Below are 23169 nucleotides of genomic sequence, written 5' to 3'. Positions count from 1 at the left end.
CAGCAAAGCTCCAGCTTTCTGGGGGCAAAATTTGGCATCCGCGGTGCCCAGTACCAAGATCTGGAAGGTGTCCCTAAAACTGCAGCCTTCAACTTCACAGAGTTGTCAGGGAGCTCTGCTGCACACAGAGGGCAGCCAGAGGGAGCAGTTCAGAAGAGCTCCTAAGAAATTCACCAAAACAGACATGTAAAGTGCCCTACAAGCAAATGTACATTCTTGTTCCCATTGTTAATTAATGCAGCACAGCATCCTCGGCTCGTGTACATTCAGCTTCCTGCACATTCTCCACTGGCCACACAATTGTCTCCCTCGTACATCAATTGCAAAACACTCGACTCAAGCAAATGCTCAGAGTAACTTCATCTTCCAGGTCCCTGTGCACAAACTCTGCAGACACTGGTAATGTCCACGTAACTAAAATCAGAAGCAAAACACACCTCCTGTGAGTGCAGAAGTCCCTCATCCCCCAGCTCCTCACACAGAATGACAGAACCGTTTAGGCTGGAGAAACCACCAAATCAAACCAAAATACTCCATATTATCCAAATATCTGTCTTATCTCTATATTATGTATGATGAATATATAGTTAATATAGTTTATTCTCTATATACAAACCATGTAATATAAATAATGCAGACATGCATCACTTTTGGAGTTCTCCAGGCTGGATCATCTCACATGCCCTCAGGGGAGGATGGTCCCTCGTGCACAGCCACCACACAGTGACCCAGCACCTCTTCTGCTTTTGAACCTGAGACTTTCTCTTCTCCCACTGGGTGAACAGCAAGAGCCCCTCACCGTGGCAGGATCCACACCCAGGCAGTGTGTTTCCTTCCCTGAAGGATTTTACAGCATCATATCCCTCCATAATTTCCTCCCTGTTTAATAGGAAAGTATTTAAGTTTGTTTTGAAGATATGCGGTGCTGTTAATTGCTGTTCTAACATGTCTCTAATAATCCATCCTTTCTAATTATTCATTGCTCGCTACCTCTTAAGTGCTTAAATACATTCACAAATTCTAATCTATTCTCTGCACCATCAGTGATTCCTGCTCAGCAAGGCACAGAGCAGCACATTTAATACAACCTGAGCTTGTTTTGCTGCACTCTTAATTGCTCTCCTTGCTAACTGTGTTTCCTCCAGTCCTGATCAAATTGCAGGCTGACTTGGCAGAAACAGGAGAAAGAGCCAGACATGCAGCAGACACCGGTGCAGTGACATCACTGACAGAGGAAGATGCCACCAAGTAAAAACAGTTCTTCAAACGCTGAGTCTTCCAGGCAGAACTGCAATGGTGGAGCGACAGACCAGGAACGTCCTACCTCGTAATGGGCCACGCGCTGGGACTCGGAGATCAGCTGAGCACTGCACACCTTGCAGTAGCTTTCAGTGAACAGCTCTTGGTCGATGTCAGAGGATTTCATCTGTGCGTGACAGAGAGAAGAGACAAAAGGCAGAATCAGTTATGGAAAGCAGGGAGATGTGTCTGACAAGGCTCCTACAGAGCCAAGGGAGAGGCAATGCTTTGAGCCGAGCAGCTCTTGTCACCACGAGGGAATGAAGCCAATGTCACACAGGTGTAAATGTGACACAGAGACACCCCAACCCCTCCCATTCGGAGTCCCCAGGTTCACGCACCAACAGCCCATTTCAAGTGTTCATTCCTTGCCCCTGGGCAGTTCCTGGTGCTGCTGGGGACCAAGTGCTGGGCCCCTTCCCTGCTGCAGCAGGAGCAGGAGGACACGAGAGGCCAGGTGTGCCCAAGCACACCCATCCTCTGACTGCCCCAGACACAGCACAGGCCCCATGGCACTGCCATGACATCCATGTGTGATGTGAGATACTTGTGAACAGCTCCTCTTCATTGCCTTTCCTATCTGGAAACACCTTGCACAGAACCAGCTGTGTCAGACATCACTCGTGGCACAAAACATGCTCGACCATTTGTTATACAACATAAAAGAGCTTATAAAGACTTTTATAGAGAAGGCAAGCAGCATCAGAACCCGGAGGAAGGTGGTTTTAAGCTGGAAGAGCACTCTGTTGTATTTCCCATTTTAGACGTGGAGGAGAATTGTTTGGATGATTTACTGGGCTGTGCTGCTCTCCAACAGCTGTTTAAATATTTATGTGTTCCCCAGAACTTTCTACGAGGACACTCGCACCTTTAAAACCAGCTTTCTGAGTGCTCTGCTTCACGGGAACACATTGCTCCTCTGCTCACAGCCTCCTCCTTGTGCCACTGCAGGTGTGCAGGTCTGAGCTCACAGTCAAGGGGTGCATCAGGAAAGTTGAGGCTTAAAACAATCTGAACCCAAGCAGAGCCAGAAAACAGCAGAAGCAGCTACACAGAGAGAATATTTTAAACCAACCCCTATGCAAAGGAAGAGGGAAAAGAGAGGCTGGTGCCTTCTCATTAACGCCAAGATAAAATCTAATAATTCACAATCATAACATACCTGAGCATAATGAAGACTGATAACAGGTTTTATAGAGTTCATTCCACTGACTGGGAAGAAAAATAACGTGGAAATGAACAGGCTGTGAGATCTCATTAGCAGACAAAGCCAGGTGCAGAAAGGCTGGTCACTGCTGGGCTGGTTATTCCAAACCCCCAGTGTCCTGCCATCCCACGGTTATTGTGGCCCCTGAATATTTTATGAAAACAAGCAGCTGAGCTGACACCAGAGACTGCCAGCCTGGAGAGACCAGCCCGCCTTGAGTTCCAGGAAAAGGTTTGCTCAGGTGTTCTGGTTTACCAGACAGAAACACAAATCTCAGAGCTCCTCTGCTGCTGCACGTGCACTTTGATTCTGTGAAGATATTTAGTTGTTTTCTCTTGCTATCTGCCTGGTTTTAATCTTCATTTACACTGTCCAGAGAGATGTTGCATTGAGAAACTTTCAAAGACACCAAAAGGCCCTTTTAGGAATACAAGAAGTGTTGCAAAATTGCATCAAAGGCAAAACAAAGCGGGAGGAAGAAATCTCCCTTAACTCCAACAGATTGACACAAAGCAAACCAAAGAATCTCATTAAATCTCAGTCCAGCAATCAGCCAGAGACAGGTAACACCACCTTCATTTGCATGCAGCCTGCAATGCTGGTACAAACCCTCGTTGCAAAAATCGGGGTAAATCAAAACCTTCTCAGTACTAGTTCATCATTCTGTGCTCTGATAACAGAGACCAAGTCTGTTTTCCTCATAGGGAATCCTCTGTCCTCCTTTACAGCAGCAGGGGCTGAACAGACTTACCCAGGAACTGGATCTCGGGCATTTTCTCTCAGCAATAAGTTCTGATACAGCTGTGGGGTGTGTTCACCTCGATATCACAGGTGCAGCACCAGGAGAACACAGTGGTTCTGCTGATGATGTGACTGTTGTGCATCACAATTCAATGTGTAAATTACCTAATGTGTAAGTTACCTAATTAAACCCCCTCTGGAATAGGAGACCCTCACACAACACACCCAGAGCACAGTTACCTGTGACAGGAGCTCCTGCCCTGCCCCAAACCCTGGTGTATCTTCCCTGCTGGCAGGACCACCCTGCTCTGCCTGGCATCTCTTGAGCACCTCAGTGAGGCACAGCCCCTGCCTCCCTCCCAGCTTTCCTCACAGCACAGCCTGGCCAGGGTTGCTTTGCCCTCCCCGAGCAGCTCCTTGGATCCCAGTGCTGTCCCCAAACTGCCACAACTCCCACGGAACCGCTGGGGGAAGGATGGGGGAACCAGGGCAGTTCAGGGACCAGCTCTCTTTGCCTGGGTGCACAGGTGAGCAGCAGCCAGTCCTGATTACCTGAAAGCTCCCTGTGCCCCCAGGGAGCACAGCAAGCCCAGGATTGCCAGAGCCTGCAGGATGGCAGGATCCCCTTGTCCAGGTGCAGAAATGTAACTGGGTGTCCTCACGCCTGGGGTTCTGGCAGAGGGTTTCACTGTTGCTTTTTCCAGGAATTGCTTTTTCAATGGTGATGAAAAGTACAGCAAGGTACAGCAGAGAGGAATGGGGATTAGGAAGAACAAAAGAACAAATGGAAGCAATACCTCCTTCATGCTTTTGCATGAATATATTAGGCTAAACAGCTATGAGGATTCAGGCATGTGTAAGCCTGGCTACTTAAAATAATTAGAAAAGCTCTGGTAACAATAACTGCTCTAGGCAAAATTAAATTTTGACAAAAAATTATAGATTCACCTTAGCAAGGAAGATTTCCACACAAGCAATCCACTACCAGCACCCATTTATAGAAATCACCCTTGCAAAGTTGCCACTGAATCCAAGACAGCCTCAGAACAACTTTAAATTCAGCACCAGTCCCTGACTTGAGAAATCAGACAATTACCTGTCCCACAGAAATGCAACAGAGGAGCAAAAGCCTCTTCCCCCCCTCAGCAGCCACCAAAGGATGTCCAGCTGAGGTGCAGAGAAATGAATGCCCCTCTCCCCCACGCAGGTTTTAAAGCTGCCACAGTGCCCAGGGTGGCACACAGACCCCAGGGAAGGTCCAGGGCTGGTGTTTTCCTGGGGATCTGTGCAGGAGCCCCGTGACAAGCAAGACCCAAATGTCTGCTCCCTGCAAAGGGACTGCTGCAGAGGTGCCACAGCAAGGCTGGGTGATGGCTCCTCTGCAGAGCTGCAGGGGCTCCCCTCTGCAGCAAGAGGCAGACTCCAGACATGAAACCCTGAAACACAACACAGCTTTGTGCTGTGGGTGCCCAGCCTGAAACCAGCCCCTCCAGAAAAGCTCCCTTGCCCATTTCTGTCTCCTCTCAGATACACTCTGCATTACCCTTCCGTGGGTTAATCTGAGCAATGATTTATTAACTTCTTCTGCCTGCGAGTGTGATAAAGGGAGTTCATAAGCAATTAATATTTATGCATTTCTAATCACTTGATGCCAGTCTGACTCTCTCCCTGCCCACACATGCCTAAGCACTCCAGGACTGACCGGCCCTCAGCTGATCTCACCTCACAGCCCGTCTGTCAAAACGCAGCAGGGAAGGGAGGGCTTTCCCTGCCACAGCCATCAGCACGTCCCAGGCTGTGAGGGACACTCAAGGGCACAGGCAGGTGCTGAGCAGGGTGGGACATGTCCCTGAATTCTCTCGGAGACTTTTCTTGCTGAGAATTGAAGAATTAACACAGAGTTCATGCCCTTGTCACCTGGACACAACCTGTCATGCTGAGGAGAAGCACTTGGTCTTTGCACTGAGGTATAAATAAATATCTGAAACTCAGGTGGGGACATGACAGGGCCTCTACCAAAATTGACAATGGCTTTGTGCCCTTCAGTGGGGTTTGTTACGGCCCCCTGTGCCACACTCCAGTGCCAGGTCCCCTCCCTGCCCCAGATCCAGGGCCCTGCACACCCAGCTCAGCAGCTCCAGGAACGGCTCCCTGTGACGTGTCTGCAACACCTTCTGCCACATGGGTGAGATCCTTCTCAGCGTTTTCAGTGACTGTAACAGCCCAATGAGAAACCAATTTGATCAGACTGACGCCAGGTTTTGGCAATGTCCAGAAAGGTGCTAACTGAGCTGCACTAAATTTTAGAGGACAGCAACTAACAATTTACATCAGAGACATATACAAAGCCAAATTCCTTTCTAAGGAAACGCTTTGCACCAGCCCAATCCCTCCAGGTGGGGTCATGTACTGAATGTGTCCCTGCCACATAGGAGAGTGGTGGAAGTGCCCTGGAATTCCTGTACACATTAACTTTTTCTATTGCCCAATCGAGGACAAGGAGTGCCTTAGGAAACACAGGTTTCAGCAACTTGGTTTCTTCCAGTCAAGAGGAGAGAAAAAAAAAATTGTAGTCTCTTATCTGATTTACTCTTGAAGGCCTATAATCACTTTTTACAAAATTAACAGCCTCTGAAATCTCCACGCTGGGACACAAGAGAAGCAGCAGCTGAGCACGTGCACAAATGCCAAATGCAAACAACAAGCCAAAAAATTAAATGTCCTGATTTTCATGTTATGAATTATTTGTGACTCTTGCTGCTGTCACTCTCCCATGGATTAACATCTCGTGTAACACCTCCTGTTTTCGTCTGTTGTTTAATTTGTCTTGCAATAAAAAGAAAAAAAGCCTTTACTAATAATTAATGTGCTTTGAGCAACTCTGTCACTGCACTTACTTCGAGGCATCTGAGGAAATGCAAAACTGCCTTTTGAAGTGCCTGATTTCCCAGCACGACAAGACAGGGGCTGAGCCTGTTCCATGAGTGAAGTTCTCCTCCTGCTTTTATTGCCCTGAGAGTCTGGAGGCCAGGGCAGCCAGGAGAAGGGCTGGGATGGGACAGACAGCTCATCCCATGGTGACGACAGGACTCTGCAGCCCACCCTGAGCTGGAGCAAGAGCCCAAATTCACAGCCATGACATCTGCAGCCTCAGCCTGTACCAGCACCTGAATTTCCTCACTGTCCCTCCATAGTCCCAGCGAGGTGGAGCAGGGAAATGTAACAGGGCCCAGGTGATCCTGTGTCCCAGAGGTCATGGAAGTGTGTCCCTCCCCACCAGGAGCTCCCTACGAGCCACACCTCAAGAGGATCTGTGCACCATTTTCAGTTTTTCCCATTCTCCTGCCAAATCAAAGATGTTCCATGTCCCTCCAGCTGTGCTGCACATCTGCCATCTCTTCCATGCTTCACCTTCCCTGCAGTTCTTGTTTGGTTGGGGTTTATCCCATCTCCCTCCATTCCCTAAATCCTCCACAGAGTCAATTTGCTTCACTTCTGCACCGAGCCTTTGATGCATTTTGACACGCTTTATTGGAGCCCTGAAAATCAGAACAAGATTGTGCGTGGCATGAGCTGGGGAGCAGGAGAGATCCTGCACGTGGCTGCTGCATGTGGAGCACAGAGGGGAGAGGTTGTGCAGAACAACAGGGGGGAGGCAGAAGTGCCCAGGCTGGACCTGGGCTGGTGGAAGGTGTCCCTGTCCATGGCAGGGAATTGGAACGAGGTGATATTTCAGGTCTTTTCTAACCCAAACCTTTAAGGGAATTCTGTGTTTGCCGGGACTAAGATAGGTGCAGTCACACAACAACAGTGCCCTCCCAATGGATGGAAATGATAAAAGCATCTCAGCTTTTCATGCTTCGTGCTGTGGGGAGGAAATTCCCAGGGATGTCTCACTGAATTCCCAAGGCTCAGGAGCTCCGGGCGAGGGGGGAAAAGCTGCCAGATGTTCCCATCTCCTCACCCAATCATCAAGGCACCGTTTATATAAACGGAACCAAACAAGAAAACAGCCTGATGAACAATCAGTGACAGCAGTGCTCTGTGGCAGAGGGAAGCCAGGGGAGACAGGTAATTCCCTCCAGGCAGAACAGCAGCAGGGCCAAGTCTCCAGGTGTGTCTCTTCCTCCCCTACCTGCACCAGGGTGGGCAGCACAGTGTCCTCCTGGCAGGGGAGCAAAGGGACAAGGGACAAGAGCTTTGCACTAAAATCCACCAGTGACTTTTTGACCTACTGCCTGTTGGGAGTGGGAACAAAAGGCAAACACCAGAAATGACAGACACACAGAACCAGAGAGCAAAGGACAGATCTGGGCGTGCAGTGGGGACGAGCCCTCCGTGCCCCAAAGTGCCCCAGGGGATACGAGGGAAGGCACAGCCAAGTTCAGAGGGAGCAGAGCCACTCTGCAATTCTGTGAGCAGCATCACTCCTTCCCTACAAATGCAAGTATCCCATTAGGCACATGAATTTTTTTCTAATTATTCACACTACGTAGCAGGGCTTAATTGCAAACATGTGCTGATTTGAATAAAAATACATTAAAAAAAAAAAAAAGAGAGAGATTGATATATTGTGACTGTTTTAATACAGTTTGTAGGAATTCAAGGGAGAGCAATCCCATTTCGTGCCTCAGGGTACCAACAGTGGCGTGTCCTGCACACTTCAAGGACAGACAGGCCTGTGTCACTCACTCCAGCACGGCCAGGTGGCACAGCTCAACCCTGAGCAGTGGGGACAGCTCAGAAACCCCTGAAATAAGGGTTAAAACAGACCTGGGCAGGCTTTGCAGAGATTGCACTCCAGACAGAGGGGATGCGGGAGTCAGATGCAGAGGGGAGGGACTCGCTTGCATTAGGATGGATAGAAAAAGAGGGATGGTTGGAAAAAGAGGGATGGTTGGAAAAAGAGGGACCCTGACCTGGGACCAGCTGCTGAGGCACCTCTGTGTGGGAACAGACTCCCCTCGGCTCAGCCCGGCCCTGCCCAGCCTGGGGAGGATGCCTGCTCTGACATCCCCCCGCTCTCCCCCGCGCGGTTCCCCCCGCCCCAGCACTCAGAGCGCGTTCCTGCAGCCCCCGGAGCCCCCCGGGCCGAGCAGCGGCTGCCGCAGCCCCTCGGGGCCGGCGCTCCCCGGGGACCCTCCCGGGGTTACCGCGCGGTGATGCTCGCGGTTGCCATGGGAACGGTGGTTTCTCACAAAAAACACTCACAAACAGTGTCGGCACTGGCCGAGCGGGGCACAGGGGCTGGGGGCACCCCGGGGCCGGGTCACCGCTGCCCGGGGCAGGGGGAGCCCAGCGAGGGGTTCCCACCCAGCCCTTCCCGCAGCCACCGCCGGGACGGCGCGTTTATTTTGGGATAAGCGGGACCTACTTTTTTTTTTTTTTTTTTTTTTTTTTTTTTTTTTTTTTTTTTTTTTTTCTTTCCAGTGGCTCTCTAATAACACACAAAATGGCAGGAGGCGAGGCGAGCCGGATCCCACCCCGGCAGCCCCCTTGCCTCTGGTACTTTGCATAATCAGGGCTTGTCAGTGCCCATCAGCCTCAGCTCGGAAACCCAAGAGGAAAAGCCACGTAAGGTGGCAACAGACTCAGGAGAAGCCTCCAGAGAACAAATCTGTCCACCGCTGATGGGGGATTATTTTAATTCTGGAGCCCTGATAAAGGGCTGGCTGAGCAAAGCAGCTCTTCCCAAAACCTCCACCAGCCCCAGCAGCGCCGAGCCCGGGTCAGTCACTGTCGCCGCTGACAGCCCTGAACGCGCCCGCCCGGAGGACTTTAACCGGGTCAGAGGCAGCAGAGATGCTCCTGATCATCCTCGAGTTCCCAGGGAAGGTGCAGCCGAGTTCCTCTCCCCTCCCCGGGATGGTTCCTCTCCCACCCTGTTCTGCCAGCCCGAGGTGACTCACCTGGTGCCACCTGGGGAGGATTTACAGGAGCTCAGGTGCCACCAAGGCAGGAACCCTCCTCCCCTCCCTGCGGTGACTGATGGACTCCGCTCCCTGCAGCCACAGCAGAGCTCCTGGCCACCAATGGAATTATTTACAAACGAGGTATCAGGACAGAAAATGTTTCCAGAGTCCCCCAGTTAGCCCAGAGCAGCGGAACCTCCGGCCTGGTTTAACTGCACATCCAAATCCCACACGCTCTAAAGGGCATCAGCAGATTTCACTAAATTCCTTCTTATTATCGTGTAATCTGTCAATTAGCTTTGTAAAGCAAACAAGGAGCTTTATCTTAAGTAAAACATAAAACATTCATATCCCTCCTACAGCACTTCCTTTATCTTTGCCCGTCTTTGATACAAAAAAAAAAAAAAAAAAAAAAAAAAAAAAAAAAAAAAAGAAAAAACAAACCCCCTCCTTTTGTATTTGCTCTTTTCTAAGAAACAGGAACATCTCCCCACTTCCAGCCACACTAAGCAGAAACACGCTGGACTTTTATCTCAGACCTGTTTTCCCTGTGCTTGGGAACATCTCAGCACTCGGATAATTCATGTTTCATTTTCTCCTCTGGAAAAAAAAACCCACCATTCTGTCCCTCACGAACAGATGAGCAACGAGAAGTGGTTCCTCAATGCCCACTGCAGTGCTCCGGCCCCGTGTGCCACAGGGTCCCCAGAAACGCAAATGGTTCTATTTTTGTGAGAAATTAAACTGCCGTTGCAGAAGAGCTGGAGCTGGGCACGCTCTGGGGCGGGCGCTGGCTGCTCCTGTCAGAGACCAGCTCTGACTCATAGGTTTGGAAAGGTCTCCCTTTCCCTGCACAGTCTGGGGACTCCAATTCCGACAGTATTTATTAGGCACCCCCTGTGGTAGTCGGCAGCCACAGAAAGGCATTAAAACAAGTTAATGTGTTTCATAGACCATCCGTTATCCCTGTAGGTTACCCTGCACCCGGGGCTGTCAGCCTTACAGTCTGGGTAGGAGGAAAAAGGGCTCAAAATGCTCCTCGTGTGTTCTGCAAAGCCAAAAACATCTTGGCTGCTTTGTAACGTCCTGTCTAACCCCCTGTCAGAGCAGAGCACTGTGAACAGGCTCCTCACACCCCTGACTTCACCACCTGTTCCAAGGTGTGGGGATGTGCTGGGACCCCCAGCCCGTGCCTCCCAAGCCCTGCACCTCCTCACAAAGGCACAGCAAGCTGGAAGTGCAGGAAAGGCCTCTGATAATTAAACAGAGAAAATAATGGGTCCCCACACCCTCTGTGGCTCCTGTGCCCATCAGACTACCGTGAACTACAGCTGCGTGCTTGAAAATTAGATGGATTAATTATTACCACAATTAGTAGTACAGTGAATCATCTCTGGTGGCAGGAAATAATATTGTCATAAACTTGTCTAATTGCTCAGTATTTTCAAATGAGCAGTTGAATTCTCAGTTATCATCTCGATGCTTTCACTACTGACATTGTAGGACGGAAAACACGGAATTGATTAATTAGTTTTCATTTTAAGTCAGACTAAACTCTGGCTTCCCTCTGCCACGGGCTGTCACTGAAGCCAAGACTGAAGCTCGGGGGTGGCAAACACAGACACCACCAAGTCCTCAGATCCAGGGTTAGAGCTGAGAGCAGGGAACTGCCAGCCTGACACCCTCACCAACACCCAGGCCACAGCAGCCTCTGCCTCCAACACAATCAGCTCACATGTGCTTATTATACATCCAATAATAGAGGGGCCTGCACAGCATTCTGCACAACAGCAGGTTTAACCCGCTAATTTATGGTTTCAAATGTAGTGGGTGTTCAATTCCATCCCGCTCCTGGGGGTTTCTGACAAGCCACTTAGGTGCCTGCAGATGCAGCACTCCAAGCTTTTTCCCATTTTCTCGGTGGATTTTGAAACCAGAGCATGTCTCACCTTCACAGCTTGCTGCTGGGTGTCATGTCTCTGGCTGCATCCTGCACGATGGCTTTAAATACCAACGTCTCGCTTCACCACCAGGTCCACCCACCTGTTTGTAAGTGGCTGGATCAAATTTAGGAGCAGTTTTGAGTTCACGGTGCAGTTCTCCACGTCTCCTCATGGGTCATGTCCCTTTCTGAGAGCTGTAGGTGCAGCCCCACCACGCCCAGCTCGGGGGCAGTGGGGACCCTGCCCAGGTGCTCTTTGTGACACTCACATGTATGTGATAAGGAACATGTATGTGATAAGGAACATGTATGTGATATACAAGCAAGTAGATCAAAGCAGGAGACAAGTGACACCTCTAGGGCCTCAAGTGCTGAGGATGATAAGCTGGAAGGGTTTATTTATACTCTCCCACCTTCAGGATTTGTTTCACCAACAAAGATGAATTGGCAATAAGTAGGTCCAAGCTTCACTATACCTTCTAGACCGTTTCCCCTTAAACAAGGCAAAGTAAATATATTTCTGCTCCAGAATTAAGAGCAGCAATACTCTTCTCCCCTATTGCTTTCTAAATGAAGCTCCTGAAAACCTTTTTTGAAGCTTCCCAAATCCATTTCCAGACCTGCTCCCCGCTGTGCTCAGGAGAAATGGATTAAACAAGCCTTTTGAAGAGCAGCTGCCCTTAAGCCGCTCTGGGGACAGCTCAGCTCAGCTTTTCCTGTGTCTCCTGGAAGCAGGACAGACACCAGAACTCCCAGGACCAAACCTGCACGTACATGCAAAATGCTGCCATTTGGTGAGTGCTGCACCCCAGGCTTGAGTTCCAGGCAGGCAGGGCTGGCAAAGTCACCCAGGCCCTGACAGCACAATAAAGGCCTGAAACCTGTCAAGCATTGCACAACAGGCAAGTTTTGATATTGCAAATATTCATCTCCAGCCATTTCTAGTTAATGAAACAGATCAAACTGTCGAGGAAAATGGGAACATTACAGTAAAAACAACAACAAATTAAACTCTAATGCAATTAGAGAGTAATTAGGGATCTGTCCTCCGGGAACGTTTTGGAACTCTGGGTCTTTCTCAAAATCGGATCCTTCTGCAACTTTATTCCTTTCCAGGTAATAAGGAGGAAGTGAGTGGCACGGCTCCCCCTGGCTCCCTGCAAAAACCCATCTCCTGCTCGGCAGGAGCAGGAGGTGGTGGCAGGTAAAGCATTCACACCTCCGGGCCGAGGAAAATGCAGGTGTCAGCAGCACGGGGTGCAAAGGGAGAACAGATGCCACAGCCCGTGTCTGCTGCAAGGTGACCAGAAACACAAAGACCCAAAGGCACCAGCCAGGCTGAGCAGGCACAAGCCAACAGCAGAGCAAAAGCCACCCCAGAAAACCTTTTGTTTTCCTGCACACAGCTCTGACACAAACCACAGCCCAGAAAAATATGTATTTAATACCTCCTGACTGTTTAAATGTACTCCTATATACACCTTAACCTCTCGAGCCTGCTGCAGGACAGAGCAGGGCAGCCTTTGGGCATCACTCCCTGCAGTGCCCAGGCACAGGGAGCCCTCAGCACCCACAGGTGCCCCACAACCTGCACATGCCAGGACTGCCTCCCTGGCACCCTGGAGGGCAGGGGACATGGAGTGTGGTACCAACAAATCATCCAGGAAATCACGGGAGAACTGAAACAAAGAGGCAAAGATGCACCGTCCCATTTAGCCATTTCTCCATCCACAGGCTCATCCACAAGGTGCCTGAGGGTTACAGCAAAGCCTGGCGCTGCTGAACCTTCCTCTGGGGGATGCAGACAAAGTGAACACTCTCTCTTCAGAGGGTGAGGTGGTAGGGCATGAAGAAAAGCTTTCCCTCCATTCCCTGAGCCTGCTGCTATTCCTGGGGCAGCCCCGTCTGCATTTCACAGCTCCACCACTTCTCAGCAAGGAGTTTTTCTTGCTTTGAAAGGAGCAATAAAGTTATGTCCTGCCATATGTCCTGTACCTGCCCAGCAGATGCCAGAGACACAACCCCCCTGTGTTCAGCAGAGGAAGGCGTCTGTGCTGGGAAGGGAGGTGGGAACCTTGACCTTCAGCTGCTTCCGTACCCAAATCTGCCCCTGGGACACCCAGAGCCCCATTCTGGCCTAGAAATTGGCCCAGTTCTGATCTCTCAAACCAGTTCTGGATCTCAAGTCACACCTCTTTCCTTGGGAGCTTAACCCAGATAAAGTGAGAACCCCAGATCTGCTGGTGCCCAGGGCACGGTGCAAGGACCAGCCCCAGCACCCACAGCCATTTCCAAGAGGTTTGAGGAGCCCTAATTGTGAAAGAACACCTTGCAATGGAAAAGGGCACGATTTGAGACACTTGGGTCTCAAAAAGGTGCCAACTTTTGGTCAAAAGCTGCTTCTTGCAAAGGAATAATTCTCAGCAACCCCCCACTATTGTTGTCTGCCCTTAACCACTGGCACGAGGGTTGTCTGTTGGGGGTCTTGGGGATCTTTCCTCCCTCCCTGCAGGGGGGGATTACAAACCCACCATCAGACCAGGCATCAGCATTGCCAGGTAAATCCCCAGCAAAGGGGGAGAGGCGGTGCAGGAGCCATAAATCCCCAGAGAGAGGAAGCAGCTGCTCATTGTGGGCAAGGTGCTCAGTCAGCAAGGAGCAACTGGCTGCACCAATCCCTCTGCAAATAAAACAAATCCAGGCAAATATCACCAAAACAACTCCTTACACAGACACTTTTCAAGTGGAGGCAGCCAGCGATGCTGCAAATAGCCGGGGAGGCCTCTGAGGGTGCAGCACACCTGGAAAAGTGAAAGGCAGCAGCACTGCACCTCCTCTGTGCTGCCCAGGGCAGGAGAAAAGCACGAGGGAGGAAGGCTGGATGCAGAAGAAAAGTTAAGACTGAGCAACTCAGGGGCATGGGAAATTACTCCTGAAACACCCCAGCCAGGCAGGCACAGGCAGAACCAGGGTGCAATATATGGACTAGGATCAGTTATTGGGAGTGACTCACAAGTGACTAAGAATGGCCAGATAAAATCAATTGTGAGGGCTGGAAATCACCCCAGACTGTCCAAGGTGTCCATCACCCCAGGATGTGGCCCGAAGGCAGGATCCTCCCCAGGGAGAGGGATGCAGGAGGTGCCTCAGGAGGTTTATAACCCACAGGCTGACACTGTTCTGGGAGTAATAAAGGATTCCTGACCTGATAAATTCCCTGATTCCTGCTTCTGATAAAATCAGGGGGAAAGACCCATTTGTACTCCAGAAATCTCCTGTGCTGCCTCTCCTTCCTGTCCCTTCCTACAGCAGATGAGTCACTGTCTAGAACCTTTAGCAAAACACCTTTTACCGTTGATCAGGCCCCTGCTCCCCCCGCCCCACAGCGCGGTGCAGTGAGTGCCAGGCGATGCTCCAGGTCACTGATCCCACAGTGGAACGACAAGGGCCCCAAAGCTCTGCCCAGCGCCTCCTTCCTGAGCTGCTCCTCCCCTGGAGCGTCCCCTGCTCGCCCCTCGCCTGCCGGGCCGGGGGCTGTGTGTGCAGAGGGGCTGCCCCTCAGGTGCTCCTGCAGGAGCAAACAGCACAAACCTCACACAGGAGACACAAACTGATCATTTTTAACTCAGCGCTCTGCAAACCCCGTTCTTCACCAAGCACCGCACGCTCGGGTCGCTCCAGCACCACGGGAGGTTAAAGGAGAGCGCGGCTGCCCCGGGGACACCCCCCGGGGATGGGCAGCGCAGGAGCTGGGGGGACCCGGCCCAGTCCGGTGTCACTGAGCGGGGTCACAGCCCAGCTCGGGGCTCAGCCGCCAGGGACCCTCCGCACAGCCCGGGGCAGGTGTGACTCCCCTCGGCCGTGCCGGGGACAGCCTTGGCTGCGCTCTGACCCCCGGGCACCCCCGAGCAACACGTGGGGGGGGCCCGATCCCCCCCCCGGCCCCCCGGCCCCGCTCGGGGCTGCCCCCAGGGACGGCGGCCCCGGCCCCGGCTCAGCGGCCCCCCTGTCTCTGGTCTCCGAGCCCCGGTGGCTTAGGAACTTCTCCAAACTTCCCAAACAGCACGGAGAACAGGGTTATTCTCCTGCACGCGCGCACATCCGCGCTCGCACCCCCCAGAGCCCCGGAGCTCCCGTTCCCGGGGGACGCCGGTGCCGAGTTCGTTCAGCCCCGAGCCGCCCCAGCCCCGGCACCGGGGCCGCTTCCCACAGGCCTGCCCGCCCCGGCCGCCGCACAGGTGGATGGAGGGATGGATGGATGGATGGAGGGATGGATGGATGGATGGATGGATGGATGGATGGATGGATGGATGGATGGATGGATGGAGGGATGCAGCATCCCCGAAAACTCCGCCGGGAAAACGGTCCAGGGCTGGGCGCGGGGCTGGACCCGCGGGGCGGGCGCCGATCGGCTCCGGGTAACGCGGCGGGTCTGCGGCGGCACCGGGGCACAGCCGCCCGCTCCCGAGCCCGCATCGCCCCGGCTCCATCCGCCCCGGCATCGCCCCGGCATCGCCCGGTCCGCCCCGGCGGGGGATCCCAGCCGGTACCGCCGGCACCCCCGGGCCGCCCCCGCCCCGACACCGCCGTTAACGGACTCCGAATCCTCCGCAAACTTTCCTGCAACTCCCATCAACAGATCCCCGCACCCGCCCCCGCGGGGCCGTGCCCGGTACCTTGGGGTGCGGGGGGCGCCCCCGGGGGCGATGCCCGGTGCCTCCGGGCCCGGGGCGCTCCAGGCGGGCACGGGGCCGCTCCCGGGGATCCCGGCCCGGGGCCGCCGCTCCCGCAGCTCCCGCAGCTCCGCCGAGCCCAGGCCGAGTGCGGCGGGGGGCGGCAGGCGGGGCCGGGCCGGGGCCGCAGCTCCTCCCCGGCAGCGCCATTGGCTCCGCCGGGCTCCGCAGGGCCGCCCGCAGCCCCCGGACCCCGCACAGCCCCCGGCCCGCACAGCCCCCGGACCCCGCACAGCCCCCGGCCCGCACAGCCCCCGGACCCCGCACAGCCCCCGGACCCCGCACAGACCCCGCACAGCCCCGGACCCCGCACAGACCCCGCACAGCCCCGCACAGCCCCGGACCCCGCATAGACCCCGCACAGCCCCCGGACCCCGCACAGCCCCGGACCCCGCACAGCCCCCGGACCCCGCACAGACCCCGCACAGCCCCGGACCCCGCACAGCCCCGGGCAGCCCCCGGACCCCGCACAGCCCCCGGACCCCGCACAGACCCCGCACAGCCCTGGACCCCGCACAGCCCCGGGCAGCCCCCGGACCCCGCACAGCCCCCGGACCCCGCACAGCCCCCGGACCCCGCACAGCCCCGGACCCCGCACAGCCCCCGCACAGCCCCCGGCGCGGCGGAGCCTCCGGTCCGGTCCGGCCGCCAGCGAGGACCGCGCTGACACGGGCAGGGAGCGAGGAAACGGCTTTAAGGGAGATCTGTGTGAGATGTGTGAAGGGATTCCTCCTGTGGGGTGGGGGGGGCCGGCACGGGGCGCCCAGAGAACCTGTGGCTGCCCCGGGTCCCCGGAGGGGCCCAAGGATGGGTGGCCGGGACTCGGAACAGTCTGGTCTGGTGGAAATTGTCCCTGCCCGTGTGTCAGGGGGGTGGAACTGGGTGACACCTGCTGTCCCTTCAGCCCCAGTCATTGTGTGAGTCTGTGGTTTTCCCCGCTGTGAAAACAGAGGGATGTGCGTGTCTGGTTTGCGGGGCAGGGCTGTGATGGTGCCTCAGCCCGCAGGGAGAACACGCTCCCGGCTCTCGCTCCTGCAGATGACACACTCAGGTGAACACCCGGGGTTTGTGGAGCGAGCATGACACACTCGGGTTAACACCCGGGGTCTGTGGAGTGAGCACGCCTGGCGCTGCGGGCGCCCACCACACGCCGCTCACGGGGACAGGGGGAGGCGAATTCCCGCACGGGCGGGATCGGCTTCCCCAGCGCCGCGGCTGGAGGAGCGCAAACCCCAAAGGGAGCGAGGGGGGGGTCATCCCCAGTCAAAGGCTGGGCACGGCCCCAGGGGGGGCAGCAGGCAGTGAACAGCTGCCCCAGGGCAGGGGCAGAGCAGAGGAGCAAGGCGAGGACCGGGGCAAGGCAATAAACAGCGGAAGGAAAATCCAAGACCCCTGCAAACTATGTGATAGGAAGATGATCCCTAATACAGCCTGAGACACACATGGCTGGGAGTCTGCGATGCAAAGTCAGGCTCAAACCAAACTGTCTCCCCACTCTGAACTCCAGAAATGCCCGAATCTGGAAAGAGGTGGGTTTCCCTTATCTCTGTGCACACTGTCCCCAGGCAAAGGCAGCTCAGAATGCAGCCTGACAGGCCCGGGCTGGAGGTGAGCACAGCCCCTCTGCCAAGACACCCCTGCAGGGCAATGTCATATTGCCACCCTCCTTTCTGCTCACAACACAGAGAATGGGGAGGGCTGGCTGGCACCAGGAGGATTTCTGTCCCAGCTCTGCCGAATTGCCCAGTGCCTCATTTGCCAGCAGATGAGGTGAGAACTGGGGGATGTGATGGAGCAGAGGGGCTGTACCCCAGGCCCTGTTCCTCCAGGTGTAAGGCTGTGCAAACACCCAGGACAAAGGCAGTTAATCAAGCTCTGCTCCCCCTCCCTCAGTCCCCACAACACCCCTCAGCAGGGAGGGGGTTCCTGGGTCTCCACAGGAGAGGGGAGATGGTCAAAGGCTTTGCAGCTCAAGGCAGTTGGTGGTTTCACCCCAGAGGAATGGAGGCATAATTCTCTTGGCTGTCAAGATATGGAAAGGCTCCTTTGTGCCTTCACTTCCAAAGCCAGTGAAATTAAACTTGCATCATTCCCCTCCTGAACATTTGGCTGGTCAGGGCACTTACCTGCCTCCCCCTTTCCTCATCAAACTGCTCTGCTGTCCAGGTCTCAGCTTTGCCAGGGTCTGATAAAATGCTGCCCCTTCAGCAATCCGTGTTTTGGGGAAGCAGATGTGGCCCACACCCAACAGTGATGGCAGAACGGGCCTGGGGCCTGTGAGAGCTCTGCAGGCACCCACAGCCCACACCAATGGGGTGTTGTCAGGAGCCCCAAGGGATGAGTCTGTGCAGTTTAAATTGGTTTCTATTAAATACATTTTGCAGACAGTCTCAATGATTTTGTGTGTGCAATGCAGGAGGCTGAGCCACGCCACTGTCCTTTTGCTGTGAGATACCTGGGGCCTCCCCTCAGTGGTGAAATGGACTTTAAGTCACCCTCTATCACACACACACATTAGAAAGAAAAGACTTCACAAGCAGATTTTCCATTTCCAGCTTAATCTGCTTGACAGCAGTTTTACAAACTATCTGAGCTTCGTGATCCTGCTTGGCTGTTTAACTGTAAAAAAATAAGTGCTGAGGAGCATTTAAGCCGTACAACTAAGCCTCCAAAAATTGACACAAACTCTTTAGAGATGCCACCTGGAGTCCCAGATACTTCAGTGCTAAGAAGGGCAGATCAGACAATATTTGCAATGATGCAGCTGCCATTCAGGGGAGAACTGGTTCTTAAATCCTTTCCTCACATTTTTTTGGGGGGGATTGTATAATTCCCAGGAGCATCCCATGCTCACTGGCAATAAATGGCAGCATAGGTACAAGAAATGTTGGAAATAATGTTGAAAACTCAGCTTTTGTTCTATCCCAGCACCCTGCAGGGCTCAGGATTATATTTCCTGGCCCTGAGCTGGGCTAACTTTGGAACAACCCAAAACACATCAAAACAAGGAGCTGTAAAGCAGCAGCTGTGATTGATTAATCACAGTAGTGAAGCTGAAGGATTTGATCATTCTCATAAGCTCTTTAAAATCTTATTTTCCGAAGAAGGAGAGGTTACCACAGACGTGGAACAAAGCAAATCGCAAACTGGAGCAGATTCCTTCCCGTAAAGACTCTGGGTGTGCCGTGTGCCCAGCCCCTTGTGCGTCCACAGCTCAGTGTCAGGACATCAGAGCCCCCCAGGGGACACTGCAAACCCTGCCCAGGCACAGCAGCACAAGGACTGGGAGTCACCTTGTCAGACAGAGGGGGACTGCTGCAAGGAGCTACGTCTTGCACTTTAAAAAATGTACTTTCTATCTCATTGCAGTAAAACAATTGCCATGTGGTGAACGCCACATGCTCCAGGGGACATTGTTCAGGCCTTCCCTTGGAACAATCCGTCGTCAGCCTGTGGATTCAGAGTGGATTCTGGGGAGAGGAGAAATGATCCTTCACCGTGAGATGCAGCAACATCTGGTGTTCCTGACAGCATTTTCTATTTCCCCTCTCTCCCTTGGCTTGTGCAGTGTCTCCCAGGTTCCATTTCCTGCACTTTCAGGCATGGGGGAATGAAGAGGAGAGGAAACCACAGGCAAGGGCACAGTTGCTTTCCCACTGTTTATCAGAGACATCCTTGCAGCAAACCCTGCCTGAACTGGCCCCTCATTTCATTTCCAGTGCGACGTGGGGCAAACAGAGCAGCCACTGGTGCAAATGGCTGTGGACAGATGAAATCCACCTCCAGTTCTGTGCCACTCCTTTCCCAAATCCAATTCCCGTTTCCCTTAAGAGCAGAGATGGCAGAGTGAGGCAGAGCACAGAGCACAGAGCACAGAGCACAGAGCAGTGCCAGCGCTGGGCACAGCAGCTCCTGGGTTTATCTGGAGGGAGAGAGAGGCTTGAGAAAATTCACCTCAGAGTTCCCAAACCCTGTGACTGTGAGCACAGGAGGGGCTGACCGGGTGTGATAAACGAGGAGCCACCAACCCCCTGCCCTGAGAGCTGCTCCAGCAGCCCCCACTGCACCCGGGCAGCCCCTGTGCCTTTGCAGCAGCCACTCTCTGATTCTCTCCTGCAGCACCATGCACTTTGGACTTCTCCTTTCCTGACATTCAGCCGTGAAATCAGAGCAGTCAGCAGCAGGTTCTTTGCAAAACAAAGTTTGCTGAGCGTATTTAAAATATTCTGTGCCTCTTCCCCGAGGTTTGTGGGCTCCTTCTGCCGGCTCGGGCAGCTTGAAACCCCCTGAAGGAGTGGCTGACCCTGGCTACATCACACTGCTAAAAACGCCCGCGGGATGTCCCTAGATAAGTTACTTTGATTTCCTCAGCTCATCCCCAAGTGCAGGTTTTAATCCTCGGGATAACAAAAGGCTCCCCCCAGGATCCCGGGCTCTGGCAGAGCATCGTCAGCTCCGCGCTGGAATTGCAGCATCCAGGGAGTCTGAACAAAGAGCCCCAGGCAGTCCCAGCCTGAAACACTGGGAACAATGCCATCGCTCCCAGAGAGGGGAAGATGTTTGGAAATGCAATTTCCGAGGTCACCTTTTATGATCCAGGCACACCACCGAGCCTGAGTGGTTCTTCTGACAGCAGAGCCAGCCCTGGGCTCCCCGCGATGCCAAAACAGCGGGTGCCCCATTTCCAACAGGTCCTGTCCCTCCTCCCATTGCCCACCCCAGTGGCAGCGAAGGGGACCCCACCAGGCCTCTCTGAGAGGGGTTTCAGTCTCCTTGCCGGGGAGGGCACGGCCTGGTCCACTAATCTCAGAGGCTGAAATAATTTCATGCTTTCTTTGAGGAATCGTTCCAGCAAAGCCTGGAAGATGCAGCGAGCCCAGACAGAAACATATTTCCCTTGTGGTTCTGCTGCTGCCTGGCTGCCAGCGCACAGACAGGCTGTTTGTGCCTCGCTGGGCAAAACCCAGTGAAGTGTTTAACTCGACAACGGGAGCGTTTCTGTGAACGAGGCCTCCCGGGCTGACCCCAGCGCGGCTCCACAGCTCCCCCAGCCCCTCACCGGCTCCCCCAGCCCCTCACCGGCCCCGCTCCCGCAGCTCCGGGCAGCGCTCCCTTCCCAGCCCGACATCCCGCAGTTCTCCCCCGCAGCCTCTTGGGCTGTTCGGGAAGTTCTGAATTCCCCCCACCCCTCACCGAGGCGAAGCCCAGGCAGGGGGAGGCGGTTGAGCCCCTCAAGCGGAAATATTGACTCCTGTGCAGGAAAAACACGGGCTTTAGCCCGAGCTGAGCTGAGTCCTGGCAGCCCGTAAATAGCAGCTTCCCTTGCCTGTGACTCACTGAGCATCGCCAGTGCCCCAGTTTCTCCTCCGGCTCAGAGACCCGGGGACCAACCTCAGCCCACGGCAGCAGCGCCAGTCTGGAGGCAGAGAGCAGTGTCACACCCAATGAACAGGTACAGCTGCTGCTGGAGGCCCCAGGAGGGGAGGGAGGTGAGTAAAGGGCTCTTACCAGCCAAAGCCTCTCCAGGACTCCCTGGTGGCCGAGCCCAGGTGTGAGGAGCGGGCGGTGGGATGTGGGCACAGTCTGCCAGCCCCGAGCAGCGGTGCAGACATGAAGGTGCGCTCCCAGTTTGCTCCACCCGCCCTCTGCCGCTGCAGAGCTGCCAGCACAGGGAGCGGCTGGGGCTTTGGGCACTCAGGATACCGATGGTCTGGCGGCAGCACAGCAGCGGGAGATACAGAACAGCCCGGGGAGGGGGACAGGGCTCCCCCCAGGACCCCCAGGCCTGTGATGGTGACAGCCCGCAGGGGATGCCAAAGGAGATTCCCCACAGCCGGCCCAGAGGGTGATGTCTCAGTCAGAGGAGAGTTTGCACTGTCTCCACACGGTCAGAAAGGGAAGTTCCCTCCTGGAAGCAAATTTCCCTCTTGATTTGGGCCCCACAAACACACATGGCACCAGAAGTGATTTCCATACCCACCCTAGCCTGGTGCAGGGCTTTCTACCTTGCTATAAATAGTTTCTAGCACTGCTGAGCAAGGATTAATGACTTTTCTAATTATACCGCCATTAGTTGGTGACAGGGGAATGATACTGTGCAGATGTCTGAACCCACTCACCCAGCACGGCTGGATTGCTCTGTGCAGAACGTACCTGTATGTCACCTCATCATTTCAGGGAATATCAAGTCACAAGTGCAGGAAAGAGAAAAAAAAAAAAAAAAAAAAAAAAAGGTCTTTCTCACTATGAAATGAGAGATGTCTGGAAACTGGAAACCATACATACTCCAAGTCCCTAAATGGAATCCCATCAGCCTTGGGTGGCTGCAATCCCATGTAAACATTACCTGTGATTTGTACCCTCTCACGGCGCCACTCTGGAGTGTACAGACCTGTTCCATATTGGCTTCCCACCTTACCTTGATTTCAAATTGGATTGCCTTATTTACCAGGTAACTGCTTGCTTTGGTCCTGCTGAGAAGGGGCATTTTTCACATGGCCTGCCCTGCAGGATCCCTGCACTGTCACACAGCATTCAGCCACTTGTGGCAGTCCTGGCAGACCCGAGCTGGAAACCAGCTGTCCTTTGTCCAAACAGTCCTTTTCCATAAGACTTGCTAATAATGCACTCAAGAATTTCTGTAGAAGGGCTCTTACTCCAGAAAAGGCTGATGACAGGAAAGCACCTCCTGCAACACCTGACTGAGGTTTCAGCCCACCTCCTGTGGTTTGTTTTACCGTTTATGACAGCATGAACAAGGTGCAGCTTTGGAGGGGAATACAGTATTTCAGTGCCAAAATAACTTTCATTTTCTGAACAGTGGATGGATGTGGCAATAAACATTTTCTCCCGAGGCTATGGCAGGTGCACCGTTTGCCTGGGAAAATTACTGGAAAACTCATCAGCCGAGGAGCACTGAGCTCAGCAATGCAGCACTGCGGGTTCCACCTGCAGGACCCCGGTGGTGAGGGAGGGGACCCCAGCAATGAGGGAGGGGACCCCAGCAGTGAGGGAGGGGACCCCAACTCCTCCCTGTAGCCCAGAGGCTCCAAGATCTGGATTTTCCATCCCCTGTACAGAGGCTGAGCCCCTCTCAGCAGACTCGACTGGGCTTCTGACAGAGCTGCTCTTATCTTTGCAAGAGCCGTGAGAAGGGAAGGGATCAAGCAGGTTCTTTTGCCCGGTCGTTTGGAAACAATCGAAGTCACTCCTCGCAGCAGACACCTGCCTGTGTGGGGTCCCATTTACCGCCACAACAATTCCATTAGTTCCACAAGGCAATACCTGTGCTCTGCAGAGCAGATTAAAGGAACCGTGGTGGGTTTGTGACCTGTC

General features: G+C 53.9%; 1 protein-coding gene across 1 annotated transcript in view; it reads right to left on the bottom strand.

Moving 5' to 3' along the window:
- ZMAT4 (zinc finger matrin-type 4) overlaps positions 1-21462 on the bottom strand; it is a 52310-nt gene extending 30848 nt beyond the window's left edge. The window contains exons 1-2 of the mRNA XM_083880275.1: positions 21343-21462; positions 1325-1426 (exon numbers count right to left, since the gene is read on the bottom strand). Of these exons, the coding sequence (XP_083736401.1) occupies positions 1325-1426 (102 nt within the window). The 5' untranslated portion in view covers positions 21343-21462. The remainder of the gene's footprint in view (positions 1-1324; positions 1427-21342) is intronic.
- Positions 21463-23169: the final 1707 nt, after the last annotated feature.

The sequence above is a fragment of the Zosterops lateralis genome, assembly GCF_965231275.1.
Source record: "Zosterops lateralis genome assembly, chromosome: 30".
Taxonomy (NCBI): Eukaryota; Metazoa; Chordata; class Aves; order Passeriformes; family Zosteropidae; genus Zosterops; species Zosterops lateralis.
Note: the sequence above shows the minus strand (reverse complement) of the source record. Positions and strands in the feature narration are given on the sequence as shown.